This window comes from Pan paniscus, chromosome 12, assembly GCF_029289425.2.
Source record: "Pan paniscus chromosome 12, NHGRI_mPanPan1-v2.0_pri, whole genome shotgun sequence".
NCBI lineage: Eukaryota > Metazoa > Chordata > Mammalia > Primates > Hominidae > Pan > Pan paniscus.
The window spans coordinates 79,302,250-79,319,547 of NC_073261.2; the positions used below are offsets into that span (position 1 = coordinate 79,302,250).

General features: G+C 53.5%; 2 protein-coding genes across 10 annotated transcripts in view; one reads left to right on the forward strand and one right to left on the reverse strand.

The window, feature by feature from the left end:
• STPG4 (sperm-tail PG-rich repeat containing 4) overlaps nucleotides 1-1,888 on the forward strand; it is a 72,507-nt gene extending 70,619 nt beyond the window's left edge. For both annotated transcript variants that reach the window (XM_055108006.2, XM_055108005.2), the window contains exon 9: nucleotides 1,685-1,888. In XM_055108006.2, the coding sequence (XP_054963981.1) occupies nucleotides 1,685-1,801 (117 nt within the window). In that variant the 3' untranslated portion in view covers nucleotides 1,802-1,888. The remainder of the gene's footprint in view (nucleotides 1-1,684) is intronic.
• Nucleotides 1,889-13,012: 11,124 nt separating this feature from the next.
• The window catches only part of TTC7A (tetratricopeptide repeat domain 7A), a 158,717-nt gene continuing 154,431 nt past the window's right edge, over nucleotides 13,013-17,298 (reverse strand). For all 8 annotated transcript variants that reach the window (XM_055108008.1, XM_055108009.2, XM_034953071.3 and 5 more), the window contains one exon: nucleotides 13,013-14,872. In XM_055108008.1, the coding sequence (XP_054963983.1) occupies nucleotides 14,651-14,872 (222 nt within the window). In that variant the 3' untranslated portion in view covers nucleotides 13,013-14,650. The remainder of the gene's footprint in view (nucleotides 14,873-17,298) is intronic.

Below are 17,298 nucleotides of genomic sequence, written 5' to 3' on the forward strand. Positions count from 1 at the left end.
ACTTGATTAGATTTCCAGGCTGCTCCTCTGCTTTTGGCAAGGGAAACATCCTGTCATTTAAAGCGGTTTCTGCAGGCAGCTGATCTCATGTGCTCTGGACTGACTGCTCTGCTCCACTCTCGCTGTTTCCTGAAGAGATAAGAAACTGCAGGGCAGGGTGGAAATGACAAGTAGGTGATAATAGTAAAAAATAATAGTGGTGGTAGCTAACTGCTGGCCTGTCCAAGCCTCTTTGTCTTAGAGAGACACCAGTGAGCCTCATAGCACCCTAGAGGCAGGTACTCTGCCCCGTTTGATGGGTAAGGTACGGGAAGCCCATGCCCAGGCTCCCACTGAGCTGTTGGTTGTGGGACTAGGACTGGAACTCAGGCTTGTTGGACTGTAAAACCCTTGATCTTAACCATTACACTGGTGTCTCAAATGCCTTCGGACTTCAAGAATATGTGCATGTGCCACCAGCATGGGAAGACACCGACCTAAGAAATTGAAGTCTTAGTCTATGGAAATGGCATTTATTTGTATTTTATCACTACAGAAGAGAAGCTTTGTTTAAATAATTGGTAAAATAGGGCCAGGTGTGGTGGCGCACCCCTGTAATCCCAGCTACTCAGGTGGGTGAGGCATGAGAATCGCTTAAGCCCAGGAGGTGGAGGTTGCAGTGAGCTGAGGTCCTGCCACTGCACTCCATGCTGGATGACAGAGTGAGAGCGTATCTCAAAAAAAAAACAGAAACAAACAAACAAAAAAAAAACAAAAAACCCCAGCTGGGTGCTGTGGCTCACACCTGTAATCCCAACACTTTGGGAGGCGGAGGTGGGCAGATCACAAGGTCAGGAGATCAAGACCAACCTGGGCAACATGGTGAAACCCCATCTCTACTAAAAATACAAAAAAATTTAGCTGGGTGTGGTGGTGGCGGGCACCTGTAATCCCAGCTACTTGGGAGGCTGAGGCAGGAGAATCGCTTGAACCCGGGAGGCAGAGATTGCAGTGAGCCGAGATAGCGCGCACTACACTCCAGCCTAGCAACAGAGCGAGACTCTGTCTCAAAAAAATATATAAATAAATAATAATATTTGTTCAAGCATTTTATAAAAACAAAAACATGACTTTTAAAAATTAGAACTCGTGGATCCCTTGAGAACACTTCTGACCCTGGGGTCCATGGACCCTGGTTGAGAAACACCTTACTTTAATAACTCTGGGTCAATAACTAAAACCCAACCCGAGTTTGAGAGGCGATTTGGGCTTTTGAGTTAGACCAATCAGGTTCAGAATTAATTCTCTTCACTCACTTCTTGCTAGGCTGAGGTCACCAGGGGGAAAGATGTGGCATTCCTTGGGATAGGAGTTGCCTGGGCCAAGTGCCCTTTGGGAGAAGGTGTGCCTTGAGATGCAGGTGGCATGTGACCCCGCCTCTCCCAGCAGGTTCTAGGCGGCCCCTGGCTTGGCCTGGCCTCTCAGCCCCCCTCCAGCCTCATGGTGAGCCCCTAACAGGAGCAGCCTCTGCTCCAAGGACATGCTCCAATTCGAGGGTCTGCCAGGCTTCAGCCCAGGCTGGTGTGGCCCTGGTCTTCATCCTTGGGGAATTTGTCCACCACATCCAAGCCAGTGGCTAGGCACAGGAGCCTCAGGGTTTTGGTTTCACTGTCTCATCAGTCCCTGTTTTCTGCTCTGTTTTCAGAAAACCCCAGGCCCAGGAGCATATACAACTTTAAGACAATTCCCTAAGCAGTCTCCGACCATAGCCAAAATGGGCCAAGAGCATAGCCTTTTCTTCAACAACACAATTGGCTTTTAAAATAAAGTGATCTTGGCACCAAGCTCTACTTTGAGGTTTAGCACGTTCTCATGTTTAGAAAACTGTATTTTGTCTATTCCTTGGAGGGGTTTGGCCACAGAACATGATTGATTGCTTGAGGTGACTGTCCTGCTTGCTTATCTGGGATAGTCCCAGCATAATTACCAGTTCTCTCTCAAAAGTGTCCTGGTCTGAGCAATAAATTATGTGTTCACTATGCTTATTACCAAAGAGCAGATTCGGACAGACTGTGCCCCGGGCTGCTCTCAGACAGGCCCTGAGATGTCTGGTCTCTGCTCTGTGTGGCCTTGTTCTCTCTAGCTGGAACTCAACTGCATCAGAGTTATAAGGCCTCATGGCCCTCTTGAAGACTTCCGTGGGCGGTCAGCATTAAACAGAGGCCAAGCTGAGCGTCACAGCATCCCCAAAACTGGTTCTTTCTCTCTTTGAATCCCCTGAAAAGAACAATATTGATTCAACCTGATGAATATTTGTGTTTTCAAGTCAACAACATTTTGAGTATCTGCTATGTGCAAGGTGCTGAGCTGGGGTTGGAGAGTGGAGTCTTGAAACAAAGATGAATGAGGCATGTGACTGAGTTTGGGGAGGGTTGTGCCAGAAATGGAGTGTGGGGTAGTGCCGGCTGGGGGAAGGCCATACAAGCTGTGCCAAGGATCTCCTGCCAGTTGCCCTGTGTTTGAAGCTCAGGGGCTGCCCTCACGCGGATGGCAGTTCCAACAGGAAGACGAGCTGTAGTTTCAGGAAGTTGCCAAATCATTGCACCAGGTGCACAGAGGAGCCATTGTGACAAGGAAGGCCGCAGGCATTCAGAGGAAGGAGAAGGCAGTGTGGCCTGAGCCTGGGAGGTAAGGGGTGGCCCGCACGGAGGAGGGTAGATTGGCCGGCACCCCAGGGATCAGGAGGCTGTGATCAGCAGAGGAAAGAGTCAGGGGTGAGGAAGCCTATCTGGGCAAAGGCCCAGGGCAGGAATAAACATTTGCTGGAGGGGAACAGAGGCAGTCTAGACCAATGACAGTGGAGGGTGCAAGTGAGGGTGTGGGAGGGGATGAGGGTCCTCAGAAGGCTGGGACCACATGCTTTCTGCCCAAGGGGCTCTAGCTAGGCAGATCCTATGCATGACAGTGGTGTCTCAGCAAAGGCTAGGGAGATTCCAGAGTGATTAATAAATCATTGCAAAGGGTCTTTTTAAAAAGCTAATAAAATGAAGAGCTAATAAAATGCTTACATTTTGTTATATTTTAGTAAATAGCCCAGCCCCTCCCCATTAACTGCTATGATGCTGGCTTCTCTAGGTCCCCGCTTTGGTTCCCCCGAGAATCCCGCTCTTCCTCCCACACACACATTACCCTCCTCCCACAACTGCCCTGTGAATTGGGCTCCAACCAAAGGGAATGTCTCTTTTTGGCTGCAACAAAGCCCTAGACTTACAGGCCCTTGTAAAATGGTTGTTGAGGGGCGAAAGGGAAGGCCATCATCTCCTGGAATGTATTCACATTTGTGGAATAAACGCCCTACAATTACATTCCTTTGGAGCAGAAAACAGACACTTGGAAGATCAGACTGATGTCTCAGGATAGTGTCTCCTGTCCCACTTTGATGAGAAGATGGCTGCAGGGAAGATAGTTTCCAATTTTATTCTCCAAGTGGGCTAAAGTCCCCTGCATGATCGAAAGTAATGGCTGGAGGTTCTGACGGAGGGTGTTTTCTCTAGGAAGCAACATCTCAGGCAGCACCTGGCACTCAGATGCTGTTCTAGAATGAGATAGAGGCGGGAGATGGCCACGTGTATCTTAGCCAAGGCTCATTGTTAGAAAGGTTAGAGAAACCCCTCAAACTAGCAAGGGGAAGAAGGGGGTCAGATTGTAAGGATTTAGAGGCATCTCATCGACAAAAGTGTAAACCAGGGGCTGGCAAGAACCATCTCTCTCTCTCTCTCTCTCTCTCTCACTCACTGTGTGTGTGTGTGTGTGTGTGTGTGTGTGTGTGTGTGTGTGTGTGTGTGTGTGTCTTGCTCTCACTCTCTCAGGCCTCATGGTCTCCCTCCTCTCTCTCAGGCCTCATGGTCTCCCCTCTGCCTCTCTCAGGTCTCTCTCTCTGTCTCTCTCTCTCTCTCTCTCTCTGTGTGTGTGTGTGTGTGTGTGTGTGTGTGTTCTTGCTCTCACTCTCTCACCCTCTCAGGCCTCAGGGTCTCCCCTCCGCCTCTCTCAGGCCTGCTTTTTTCTCCCTCTGGAGGCTGGCTTTCACTGCCTCTTTATATGTAGAGGATCAAATGCGGCGACCTCAGCCTCTCCTCATATCGCTTTCTGAGTCAACATTCTAAAAGAATAGAGCCGGCACCTCCTTGGTTCAAGTCTCCAGTTCCTAGGAGAGAGATCCAGTTGCCAGCTTGGGTCAGAGGTCTGCGCCTGGGCCATGAGCTGTGGTCAGAAGGGCCCAGACCTTTGCTGCAGGCACGGCTGCGGGGGCCCGTGTGAGGTGCGTGTAATTGGGGTGGAGGGCAGCTCCCTGGCATCCCAGGAGAGAATGAGGACCCTGTTGGAATCATAAGGGGAGAGCGTTTATACCAGCTTGCAGGAAGAGGGTGGGGGCCTGCAGAGACTTCCCCTGGAGGTGGAACCCATGGAGAAGATTCTGCAGGGCCATCTGGGCTGCCTCCGTTTCCCCCAGCGGATGTTTCTTCCTGCTCTGGGCTTTTGCCCAGATAGGGTTCCTTGCCCCTGACCCTCCTCTTTCTCACTGATCTCAGCTTCCTGATCCCTGGGGTGCCGGCCAACTGCACTCCTACATGATTTTCTGGGGAAAGCTAGTGCCTGACCATGACCAGGTGACAGTTGTTCTGGGTAGAAGGACAAGCAAGGGCCTGAACCCATGTGCTTTTGCTGGTCTGATTCTTGGCTGGGGTCCCTACAGACCCCTTGGTTTTGGCCAAGGGCAGGGCTGCAGGTGCATAGAACCTGCCAGGCTCAAAGGGAAGGGGTTGGGCTCTGGATTCAGGGCCTCATGACCTGCCCGTCCCACCCTCCTCTTAGCAGGGCTGGGTGGGCTTTGGGGGCCAGTGCCCAAGCCCCAGACCCTGGCTGGGCTTATTTGCAGCCTCCTCAGAGAAAAGGCAACTCTGGAGAGCAGGAGGGGCCAAGGCTGGAACCATGGGAGGCTAGGAGGTGGTGGGGGCATGAGGAAGGAAGGAGCAGGAGATGGGTGATGGGAGGAGGGAGGACGGAGTGGCAAGAGAAGGGGCTCCTGGGGATGGACTTGTAGGGGAAGGCCTCCCAGTACATACCCCTCAATTGTCTTGTTAACAACAGCCTTGCCCATATTTGAGCCCAGAAAAAGGTGCCATCCTTCTAGACAGTTGTAGGGGCTCCAGGGGGTCTAACTAGCATGGGAGCAAGGTAGCACCGTGACTGCTTTGGTGGGAGTGTGCTTTAGTTCCTGAAAACTGTAGGCAGACAGGGTGACTGCAGGAAGGTAACTCGGGCTATGACACCGCATCTTTGGTCACCAGAGTGGGCTGGGTGGGGGCAGAGGCAGGTACTGACAAGCATTCTATTCACCTCACCCCATTGCAGCCTAGCAGCCTGGGAGGAGGCCGTGGGGGACAGCAAGGCAATGTGCTGGGAGCTGTGCTGGTCACAGGTGGAGTGCAGGGCTTGATGAAGGCTGGCCGCTGCCCCCTCTTCCCTGCTCTGAAGTTCCAGGGCTCCAAGGCTCTGCATGGTCACTGAGGGCCATCAAGGAGGAGGGAAGTTGCTGGAGCTTTCCCGATTGAACAGCATCAGAGTGGACACTTGGAAATATACCAGGCAGGATCGCGCCTATTCAGGCTTCTAATCCTCAGCCCCTCCTGGGCTGGGCATGGGAGCTGGACTTGCAGAATACCCCAAAGCGCAGGTTGACAAAGGCCTCCCTGAGCCGTTGTGCCCATCTGTGCTGGGGTAGCTCATTCACTCAACCCTCTGTATGAATTTCTTGTGGCTGCTGTAACAAATGACCACAGACTTTGTTGCTCAAAACAACACAATTTTATTGCCTTACAGGTCTAGAGGTCAGAAATCCAAAATCATTCTTATTTGGCCAAAGTGAGGATTTTGACAGGGCTGGTTCCTTCTGGAAGCTCTGAGAGTTGGCTTCCTTGTCTTCTGCTTCTCGAGGCCACTTGCATTTCTTTCCTTGCAGCCCTTCCTCCGATCGCTCCACTCTCATTTCCATCATCACATCTCCCCTGTTGACTCTGACCCTCCTGCCTGCCTTATATAAGGACTGTTGTAGTTATATTGGGCCCACTGGATAATCCAGGATAACCTCCTCATCTCAAGATTCTTATTTATTTATTTATTTATTTATTTATTTATTTATTTATTTTTGAGATGGAGTCTCACTCTTGCCACCCAGGCTGGAGTGCAGTGGCGCGATTTCAGCTCACTGAGACCTCTACCTCCCAGGTTCAAGTGATTCTCCTGCCTCAGCCTCCCAAGTAGCTGGGATTACAGGTGGGCGCCACCACGCCCGGCTGATTTTTTGTATTTTTACTAGAGATGGGTTTTCACCATGTTGGCCAGGCTGGTCTCAAACTCCTGACCTCAAGTGATCCACCCGCCTTGGCCTTCCAAAGTGCTGGGATTACAGGCGTGAGCCACCTCGCCTGGCCTCATCTCAAGATTCGTAATTCAATCACATTTTCAAATCCCTTTTACCCTGTAAGGTAATATATTCACAGGTTCTGGGGGTTAGAACATGGACACTTTTGGGGGGACATTTCAGCCTACCACACTACCTTTCTAACCTTTCTCTTTCTAACCTTTCTCTGGATCCCTTACAATGATCTATCAGGAAATAGAAGCCTTGTAGAAAGTCACCTTGAAGTGTGGGGAGGCTCCTTGGATTATTTTGAGTCACAAAATACTATTTAGGGAAGATCTCTTGGCCTGAATAACCTCAGTCATTGCTGGTGTTGGATGCTGATGGAAATCATCTGATGAAATATTTAAAAAAGAAAAAGTAGTAAAGAAATTTAGAACTGATTTATAAATCATCCCCGGAGGTTTGATTTTATGGTTGCTCATGTTAGATGTTATCAACACGCTCTTTGTAGATCACTTAAAAAGCAATCTAGTTAAAAGTTGCATTATGGAGAATGGGGTCAGGGATGGGAAGAACTCTCCTGTTTTACAAATGGTACTTATGGCTCCAGATAAAATCTCTGGTGGCCACATTATTCAAGACTTTTTAAAGTGCTTTATCTGAAATATCTTCATAGACATGAATATGAAAGTTCTGAAAATTGTGTTCAATGGCCCGTGTGTCCCAGAAGATCCTAATGTAAAGATGCATATCTATAAAGTAATTTATAGAATAGGATTAAACATATGTAGAACTTTATTAAGAAAATATAATGACTTTGGGACCAATTACAGGCCCTTGAACAGCCACAATAGGCTCAGGAGGGCTGTGCTTCTGTGTAAAGTCCCCTCCCAGACACCACCAGGGTACAGAGCTGGGATGGTGCATGGCTTGGGCAAGTCCATCTGGGCAGAGAGAGAAGGCCAAGGTCAGCCTGTGGGTGGGGACATGGCGGCCTCACTCCACATTTGTACCTCAAGCCTCCCAGCCACAGGGGCGCCTCCTGGGACCCAGCTTGGTGTTCCATTCATGGGGGCACCCACCAGTGTGGCTGAGCCCGGGTATGTGGAATGTGGGGGTCCAACCCAAGAAGCAGAACCCACAGGGCTGTGCTGGCCTCTGGGTGTTCTGCCAAAGCATAAGGGCCCCGTAGGGTGGGAGGCAGTTGGCAGAGGACTTCTAGAAGGCGTGGGAAGGATCTTAAAGGACAAGGCACAAGCAAGGAGTGGGCATTCTGGAAAGGCGTCTTGCAGGGTGTGGGGTGGGCATGGGAGGCATGGCTCTTTGAGGCCACAGGAGGCCTGATGGACTGGAAAAGAAAAGAGGAAAGGCTGGGTGCAGTGGCTCATGCCTGTAATCCCAGCACTTTGGGAGGCTGAGGCCGGCGGATCACTTGAGGTCGGGAGTTCGAGACTAGCCTGGCCAAAATAGTGAAATCCTGTCTCTACTAAAAATACAAAAAATTAGCCAGGCATGGTGGAGGGTGGCTCCCAGCTACTCGGGAGGCAGAGGCAGGAGAATCACTTGAACCCAGGAGGTAGAGGTTGCAATGAGCTGAGATCACGCCATTGCACTCCAGCCTGGGAGACAGGGCGAGACTCTGTCTCCAAAAAAAAAAAAAAAAAGAAAAAGAAAGAGAGGGAGAGAGAAGAAAGGAAAGGGAAGGAAAGGAAAAAGGAAAGGAAAGGGAGAGAAAGAAGTGAAGGAAGGAAGGAAGGAAGAAAGAAGAGAAAGGAAAGAAGACAAGCACCTAGAAGGGTGGGGCTCCCAGCTCAGAACGTTCTCTGCATGGGGGAGAGCACCCAGCCCTTCTCCTACCTCCCCCAGGACAGGAGGGGCCTCTGTGGGCTCAGCCCAGCTTGCACCAGGCCCTGTACCCTTGGCGTGGGTGTTCTTAGGGGTGGAGTGTGTGTGCTGGGCAGGATGCCACCACTACAGCCACTGAGCCCTGGCCCTTGGGTGGGGGCTGGGGAGTGAGCTGTGTGCTCCTGAGATGGCTCAGGCCTGGCACAGACAAGAGAGAGGAAGCTTGCAATGGCCTCTTCCTTCTGGGCCCAGGCTGAAATGAGAGATCACAGTCAGGGTGGCAGGAGACTGCCCAGCTGTGTGCACCCTTGGGGAGACCGTCTGTGCTCCTGACCTTCACGTGGGGATGGGCCCCACCTCAGGGGTCAGAGCTGCTGCTCTTCAGGAAGTCTCCCATGCCTGCCCCATTCCCAGCTTGGCACATGTGCTCTCTGAGTGGGTGTGGGTGCCACAGACAAAAGCAATCGGTGAAGTTCTGGAACATGTCCCGCTTCCGCTTGTCTGATGGTGCAGGGAAGCAGAGTGAGCCTCTCTCTGGGGATGTGCAGGGCTGCCAGGAACAGACACACTCACAGTCCCTCAAGTCTTCATGGGGGCCACCGTATAAGGAGAGGAGGCAGATGGGACTCTTGCCCGCAGTTAGGCCCCAGGAGTTGGCAAGCTCATTCAGGACGTAATGGAGCTCCAGTGTTTCCATCATCTCTATGCACCTTGCAAGTAGGTGGCCATTTCTTTTGTTTCCAGAGCTCTGCCTGCACAGAGATTCACCTGCCCTTCAGTTTTGCTTTTATCTTCTAGCTCCTACCAATCAATGATTCTCCATTCTCTCAGCCCCTTGGCTTCAGCTGCTTTCTAGCCTCTGCTCCCCCTGGCCCCCCCTGCTGCCCCCCCACCCCCGCTTCCCTCTGCCTACCTCACTGTCACACTGCAGAGGCCAGGCCACTGCAGCCTTCGGCAATGTCAGCATCACAAAAGGCAAAGGGAGAGGAGGAGCTCTTCCAGATTAGAGGAGCAGAAGGAGCTGGCTGTAAAGTGGAGGGTGTGACCCTGAGCTGGAGAAGAACACTCTAAGGAAAACTAGTGCCTAACCTGAAATAGGGGTGGTGGATTAGATAAGAGCACAGTGGCAGTGTTGAATGTCCTATTTGTTAACTCTGCTGTGGTTAGATACAGGGATGACCTTTGTTCTTGGTAAACACATACTGAAGTATTAAGGGGAACAGGGCACCATTTATGCAACCTGTTCTCAAATGGTTCAAGAAACAATGATACGTGTTTTTAAAGAAGTCCACAAGGACTTCTTGCCAAATTCCAGAGACAGTTAAGAGAGTGAGAGACTGAGGGTGAGCGGGAACAAGAACAAGAGAACAATGACAGCCCCCACCTGTGTTGGGGGCCCCTATGTGGGGGTGTCAGCATCTCTGAGGCTGTGGGCCAGCCCATGGGGGACACACTGGTTCTGGAACCTAGCCACGATGCCGTCAGCGAGTGGTTAGGATCGTGGGGCCCCATGACCCAACGCAGTTCCCATGGCTGCCCATGCTTTCGGGCATCTTCTGAACACACTATTTGGGGGCAATGTCCAGCCTCTTGTGTGACCGCTGCTTAAGGGTCCTCTACTCCCACTGCAGAGGAGCTGGGGTAGTAGGCATCGCAGAGCACTGTCATTCCTCTGCAGCCAGTGGGGCGAAGCTGGTGGTGGGGCGGGGCTGGCAAGTGGGGGTTCCGGGCACCCAAGAGGCCCCTGGACCCATGTATCTTCCTCTCCTGGGCACTCCCGTAGAGGACTCCTGGTGATGCGAATTTCCATGGATCCCAGAGGGGTCCTTCTGCTCCGGCGATTCGGGGAGGCTCCTGCCTCTGCCCAGAATGGGTGAGGCGGCACTACACAGTGTCTTCCAAGGGCAAGGCCGTGCGCTCCCAGGCCCTGCCCTGTACCAAGTCACTGAGAGTGGAGGCCCCGTGATCTCTTCACCTTTCTTGGGGACAAAACCCACCTCCCAAGGTTGTCGATTGGAGAGGTTCCCAATCAAAGGAGTGATGAGAAGAGAGTTCACTGGTAAGTGAAGCATCGTATTAGCAGTACAGTGCAGGAGGCATGTTAGTATTCCCATTGTCATCTTCATTCCAAGACCAGAAGCAGGACAGGACCCCTCCATGGATGGACCCTAAGGTGATGATGATGCGAAGGAGAAAGGAGGGTGTTTAAGGGGCTGTGTTCTGTTGTCTGCCCTCTCTAGAGGGACCTGCATTGTACCCATTGCCCAGAAAGGACATGGCATGGCGTGATGGGCTGACACAGGCCGGGGACCAGAAGGGCCCTGGGCATTGCCCACTTAGCACTCCAGCTGCAAAAGCAGCCGTATGTGTCCTGAGGCCCATGGCTCCTGGTCATAGCTGATTGGATCAAGAGAAGGCACCTATCCAAGGAAAATCAGTCTGCGGGCTGCCTAGTGACCCATGGAAAAATGAGTGGGACCAATCAGATCCTCTCGTTCAAGATTTAGCCATTAGGAGGGGAGTGGCCAAAGTGCTGTAGGTGGTAGGTCAGTCAGGGGTGGGGCTGGAGGGCCAGGGCAGTGTTGAATATGGTTCTAGGGGAGCAGCACCTCTCCGTGAAGTCAGTAGCGGGAAGAGGAGGGTGGAGCCAGCAAAGGCAGAGAAGATAATTGCTCACGTGTATTGAGTGATAATTGCTGACGTGTATTGAGCAATTACTATGGGCCAGGCACTGTTCTAGGATCACTTAATCATAATCCACAGAGCAGGCACTATACCACCATTCTTATTGTACAGATGAAGAAATGGCTAAAGAGAGATTAAGAAACTTGCTCAAGGCCACACAGCTTGTAGTGGTAGAGCTGTACCTTCAAGCTCAGACTGGTGACTGCAGTGTCACCCTGCTGTCTCCTTCACAGTGTGTGGCTGCTTTGGCCCCAGGCCTGGGCACTCCATTTCCTGCCCTAGGGCTCCAGTGAGCTCCCTCTTATCTTTTGAGTTACCTTCAGGGTGTCTCTGTTCTTTGCAACTGAAAGAGCTTGATGAAAATTCTAAGAAGTTTCTGGCAGGGGACGGGTGGTGGGGGGATCCTTTCGAGTCAGGACCTCCCTGACCTCTCAGGATCCTTTGGATCAGTACCTCATGGGTCGGTTTCACAGGCCACTTAGGCATGAGGCTCCCTGCCCGTGGGTCATCATCAAAGTCTAGGCGGATGGGGAGGTTTGGTTAGTCAGAGGCTTCCCAAGCCCAAGAAATATTTGCACAGTGACGACATCTGAGTGCTGGGTGGGGGATGGGAGTGCAACAATGAGCACTTTGGTACCAGAAAGGAGTCTGGGTGGTGGCGGCTGAAATGCCATTCATATTTGTGCCTGCAGGAAAGACTATTAATATGTAAGTGCACAACTGGGAGCTGTGTCCTGGAAAGTGGCACGTGGGTGGAAGTCTGAGGGGGTGAGAGGCAGTCTGAGGTCTGTCCCCAGACTCTAACCCTGGTCCCAGCATGGTGTGTTTAGACACAGGAGCCAGGTGCCTCACTCTCCAGTGAGGGTTTCTGTGTGAGCACAGGGCCTGCAGATGGGCAACTGGGGTAAGGCAGTGCCTGGGGCCCTCAGCAGGTCTCCACCGCTGCGTGACTCTCCAACATTCGACCAACTTAAGGTCAGCTTGGGAAACCCTGTTCCCATCAGAAGAGGAAGGCAGAGCCTTCCCTCCTTCCACATTCCCTCCATTCCCCTCCCTGCAGGATGAGTTTCTAAGCCTCTCCCCCAGGCTGGCAGACACCCCCTGCCACCTAAGGTGGCCTGTACTTCTCGCCCAAGGAGGCCATGAGCTGGGGGTTAGGGTACATGACAAGAAATTTGATACCAAGTGTTCAATCACTCAAGCTTGTAAATGTGTTACCTTAAAATAAGGCCACAGCAAGAGAAGCTGGGCACCCAAAGGCTGCAAGCAAAGCCCTTCCTTACGGGGACAGCAATGTCTGGCTGAGCGTGGCACGGAGGGTGGGCACTGGGGGAGGCCAGGCCGCCCGGAGGCGCCGCAAGAGGGAAGAGTCCAGACAGCCAAGAACAGCCCTGGGTTTGAGGGGAAGCCTCAGGGCAGCTGTCTTCAAAATGAGGTGGCTGCAGCCTTGGGGGTGCTATGGTGATCCCCTGGGGTACATGAAGAAACAGAGCTTCTGTGTAAATGAGCAGCGTTCTTTAGAGTTGTTTTAATGCAGGTTATAATATCCACAGTACGTTGGTATGTGGCATAACTTATTAGGGGTGTACTGGTATGGACTTCTCAGCAGAGGTGGCCAATCTGAACAAGGCCCAGGTCCCTCCCATGCCTCCTCTCCTAGGCTTCTTCCCTGCAGCTGAAGGTGGCCCATCAGCAATGCCCGAGGGGATCTCTGTTCAGACGTGAGTCCTGCCTTGGCCTCTCCCAGCAATGCCCAGAGGCAGCAGGGGCTTCAGGGGTCGCCCTGGACAGGTCAGAGGCCAGGATCAGCCCTGCCTGGACCCCTCTTGCCTCCTCCTACCCCCTCCAGGCTTTAGCCCAGCCTTAGCAACACTCTCACCAGCTCAAATCCACATTTTCCCAGAGGGTGCTCCCTCCCATCCTTCCTTCCCCACATCCCTCCCCAGCTGGGCCCAGGTCTTGGCTTCGATGACTTCTCTGGCCTCCCTCATCCTGCAACAGCCCCTCCTGTCCAGGGCCTGGCTCAAGGCTGGTGTGGGAGCTACATGCCCAATGAATATACATGCTGCTTCAGACAAGCCTGCTTCCCCTCCGAGGGTTTCTTTATTCAACCTGCAAAGTCACTGTCAGCAACTTGGCCTGGCCCTCTGCTGCTTCCAACAAGGAAATGCTTAAAAGTCAGGAAATGCATTGGGTGCCTTTCCTAGTACCAAAAATTGACTACAACTACTTTGGGCACCCTGAGATAAACCAACAGCATTTGCTTTTTCTTTACTTTTCTAACAGAATTCCAGAAAAAAAAATAGATCTCTATTTTATATATATAGATAAAAAACTATATTTATATACACACATACATAGAGATCCTTCAACCAAGAAGAGGCAAAGGATCCAGGGTCCTCTGTGGTGCCCCTTGGCCTGGCGCAGGAAAGCCAGGAGGCACCAGCTGTCTTGGGAATCATCTCGGGACATGCAGTGCTGAGCTAGTGTGCCATGGATGGGGGGGTCTCCAACAGCCCACTCCTTCCGAGGAAGGTGGAGCTATGATGAACCAGGGCAGCCCTCACCCGAGCTTTCCACACATCCTGAAATGCAAGCTGTACCTGATGGAGCTTTGAAACTAAAACCCAAAGTGCAGATACAAAAGGATTCCCTGATAGGCCTGGGGGACTGACTCCTTGGGGAAGAGTTCCAAGAGCATCATGCAGCAGGGGCCGGGGAAGCCAGTAGGGAGGACATAAACCCACAGCCCCCAGGCCCGGAAGACAGGTGTCATGGACACACCGGCCTGCTCAGCCACAGGAGAGGGGCTGGGCTCTGTCCCCTCCTCAGGTCTCTCTCAGGCAGGGGAAGCCAAAAGGCCAGGGTGAGGCTCGAATCAAGGCAAAAAAAAGGGCTGTGGGTGGTGAGATGTACTGGGGACAGTCCTAGAAACTGCCTACCTCCATGTTGGTGGCCCTCAAGGGACCTGCATTGTAGCCTAAGACCTGCAGGAGTAATGTGTTGACTCAGGGTATTAGAAAGGACTGGATCTAGCAACCACAGGATCTAAAGCCTACGGAGGCTGCTTGGGCTGGAGCATATTTCCAGGGAGATGGGGTGGGTGGAAATGAAAGTGTTAGGGCCGGTGCTCAGTACCCCTGGTCAGACCCCAGAGGCCCCAAAGGCACTTGGTAGCAGGGGGAAAGAGCAAGGTGGGGCCCAGCTGGTCTCAGGGGGCAAGGAGGGGCAATGCAGGAATCATCTACTAACTCCAAGTCTGAGAAGGGAACCCAGAAATCTCATAGTCTTCCCACTTGCCCGCAGTTTCTTCACATTGTGACTGCCCTGGGCAAGACCTGAGAGAGATCCAGAAGTCTGTACTGTGCTGAGAGTGGGGAGTGAGACCCCCCCCAAGACCCCAAGCCAGAGGCATGGGTGAGGGTGAAGGACAGCTGTGAGGCTCCCCGCTGCCCAGCTCTTGGGGAGCAAGTCTGGTCACCACAAAACTCTCCAAAGGCACTTAGGGTTCAAGTCAGACTGTTTCCCAAGGCACCAACAAAGAAATCCAGGAAGGCCCTCTTGGCCCAGCCAAGATAACGAGGGCTGCAGAGGCGTTCACTAAACATGTATTTCCCTGAGGCCCCGCACCTGATGCCACTGTTGCCCCACCCTGACCCACGTTCCCTGCTGCCTCTCCCTCTGGCCAGCCCCTCCCTCCCTGCGGCTGCAGCGTCGTCAGAGCTCTCTGGGGATGATGGAGAAGGGCAGCACAGGGCTGCTGGCCTCCAGCTCAAGGGCGGTGAGGAAACAGTCAACGGCAGCCTCGTTCTGGCCCTGGGCCTGCAGCACCTCGCCCAGGCCCTGCCACGCCTCGTGGCACGTACTCTGCCTCTCCACGGCATCACGGAGCACCTTCTGGGCCAAGCTCTTGTGGCCCAGCCGACTCAGCATCAGACCCTGTGGACGAAGCACAGGGCAGGGTGAGTAGGGGTGTCCCATGGCACAGGCATCTTGGCAACTGGGCCAAGCACAGGTGCACGGGTGGCAGCAGCCATCAGCTCGAGAGGATTCCCGCGTCTCTGGCTTGGGCGCTGTTAAGTGACTGTGCCTTTCCCCATACAAATCCTACCTGGCCCTGCCCAAGCCCTGCTTTAACCCCAGCCTCCTGGGAAACCCACTGCAGGAGCTCTGTTCCTGCCGGTCCCGAGGAACTGGCTTTCAAGTCAACAGACCTGGCTGTGTCACACCGTTTGGGGGATCCTAGGCAAATCCCAGCTCTCTGGCCCTCAGTTTCCTCATCTGTAAATGGGAAAATCACAGCATCTCTCTCGAGAGCGCGGTGAGGTTGAAAGGAGTCAGGAGGTGTAAAGCTCTGAGAAGTGTCTGGCAGGAGTGTGTTCTCACTCAGTGGGGCCAGGCGTCTCAGTCCTTCCTGCTGCTCAGAGCTGCCCTTCACTCCAGGGACGCAGACAGACGGAGGAGGACGCATTACAGGCCTTCACCACTGCCACCAGGGAGGAAAAGCTCAAACGTGTGCGTGTGCGGTGGCTCCTCAGGAGAGGGTCATGGGAGGAGAGTCAGATGGCGGGGGATGGGGTGCTGGGTGAATGGGCTGGATTGGCTGAAAGATGAAAGGCCTGGGGGGGTCTGGGTCACGCACAGGGAAGCTTGGCCCTGCTGTTTGGCTCAAACAACCCTGTTACCAAAGAGATAGAGGAACTAACAGGAATAGTCATAAGAGGAGGCTGGGAAGTGAAACTGGCACCTTGTCCCCTCTACATCCTCTTCTACCCACACTGGGAAGTGGGTAGGGTGGACAGGGTAGTGAGTGGAGGGAGAGGGGCAGGGCCCCCTTTCAGCCTCAGGTCCCACAAAGGTTGCTTCATGCCGTCCCACTGATCCCTGTTTCAGCCCTGAGGGTGGCATGAGATGACAGCACGGGGGGCCCTTCTCTTGTTCCAAGACGGGAGGTAAAGCCCACCACTGACTTCCTGGACAGGCGGGGGCCGCAGTGGGGGTGGGGAGCTGCCTTCTACGTGCCTGGAGCCCCCTCTCCGGTGCCCGCCCACTGACGGCCATGTACATTTTTAGCTGGAACATTTTCCTCCTCAGCGAGCTCCCCAGAGTTAGGCCCTCTGTTGCTATGGAGACGCGCTGGGGAAGATGCGCATGCCTGGTTTCATCAAGTCCTCGGAGAGCTTGGAACACAACCAGTTCGGTGGGAGTGAAAGATGGCGCTCAGGAAGCCCTAGGAAAAGCCTCTCCCTCTCCAGAGGCGCTGGCTGGAGATCTTGCGGCCAGGGGGCGGGGGAGGAAGAGGCTGTCCTCACAGCGCCTCTGTCAGCCCTGGGCAAAGCCGTAGCAAGGAACCACACACACGGATGAGGCGTGCAGAGGCCAGGGGAGGACAGGGTGGCTGCAGGCGGGGTGGAGCCTCAGGCAGGGTCTTACGCTCTCGCCAGATGGGAGCGGTGCTGACTCAGGGCTGCCTGGGACCAAGGGTAGCGGCCAGGCTGGCCAGCAGGGCACCAGGCCTAGCTGTTCCGCCCACACCAGACCCAAGGGCCAGACCCCAGCAGCTCACAATGGAACACGGCCCACAGGGAGGAGGGAATGAGGCCAGCCGACGGGCCGCCAGACACAAAAGTAAGCACCAAAAATGGAGGGTTTGAGCCCTGTGAGTTCTGCCCAGGAGGGAGCAACACAGGACAGAAGGGAAAGGCCGGCAAGGCCTCCCAGAGAGGGGCAGGGCCGGAGTGGCTTCCACACGGGATTTTGTTTGAAAAAAGGGCTCAACTGCTAAAAACAAGTTTGAAAACCCCTGGTATCAAGAAGTATGTGGGTGTTTGGGAAGGGGCCAGATGTGTCTGCAGGCTGGTGTGTGTGTGTGTGTGTGTGTGTGTATTCTCAGTTTCGGAGGTTTGCAGTAACTTCCTGTGTGTGTCTGTAGGGAGGAAAAAGCTCAGGGCTTGGTGGCCGGAAGCCCTGGCCAGGTTGGAATCCCAGCTCTGCCACTGACAAGTGCCGTGACCATGGGCAAATGGCCAACTTTCTCTGAGCTGTGGTTTCCTCATCTGTAAACCAAAGCAATGAAACAGTCCTTCCTCGAGGGGCTCTTGTGAGGATTCTGCAATGATCAACTTGAAAAATCACCGCGGGGGCAGACAGCAAACAGCAGCGCCTTCAAGATGAGCAGAGGGTCCTTTCAGGTGGGGAGCGGGTGGAGTGGCTGATCTCTCTAGAAGCTGGGAGAGGGCATGGCTCTCTGTGGGGGAGGACTGTAGGCTAGGGTGGGTTGGCTCATGTCCCCCCACCCTGAGATGTTGACCTTAGAACCTGAAAGGAGACACCGGGCTGGGGTCAGGCTGGGGCCCAGAGGCCCA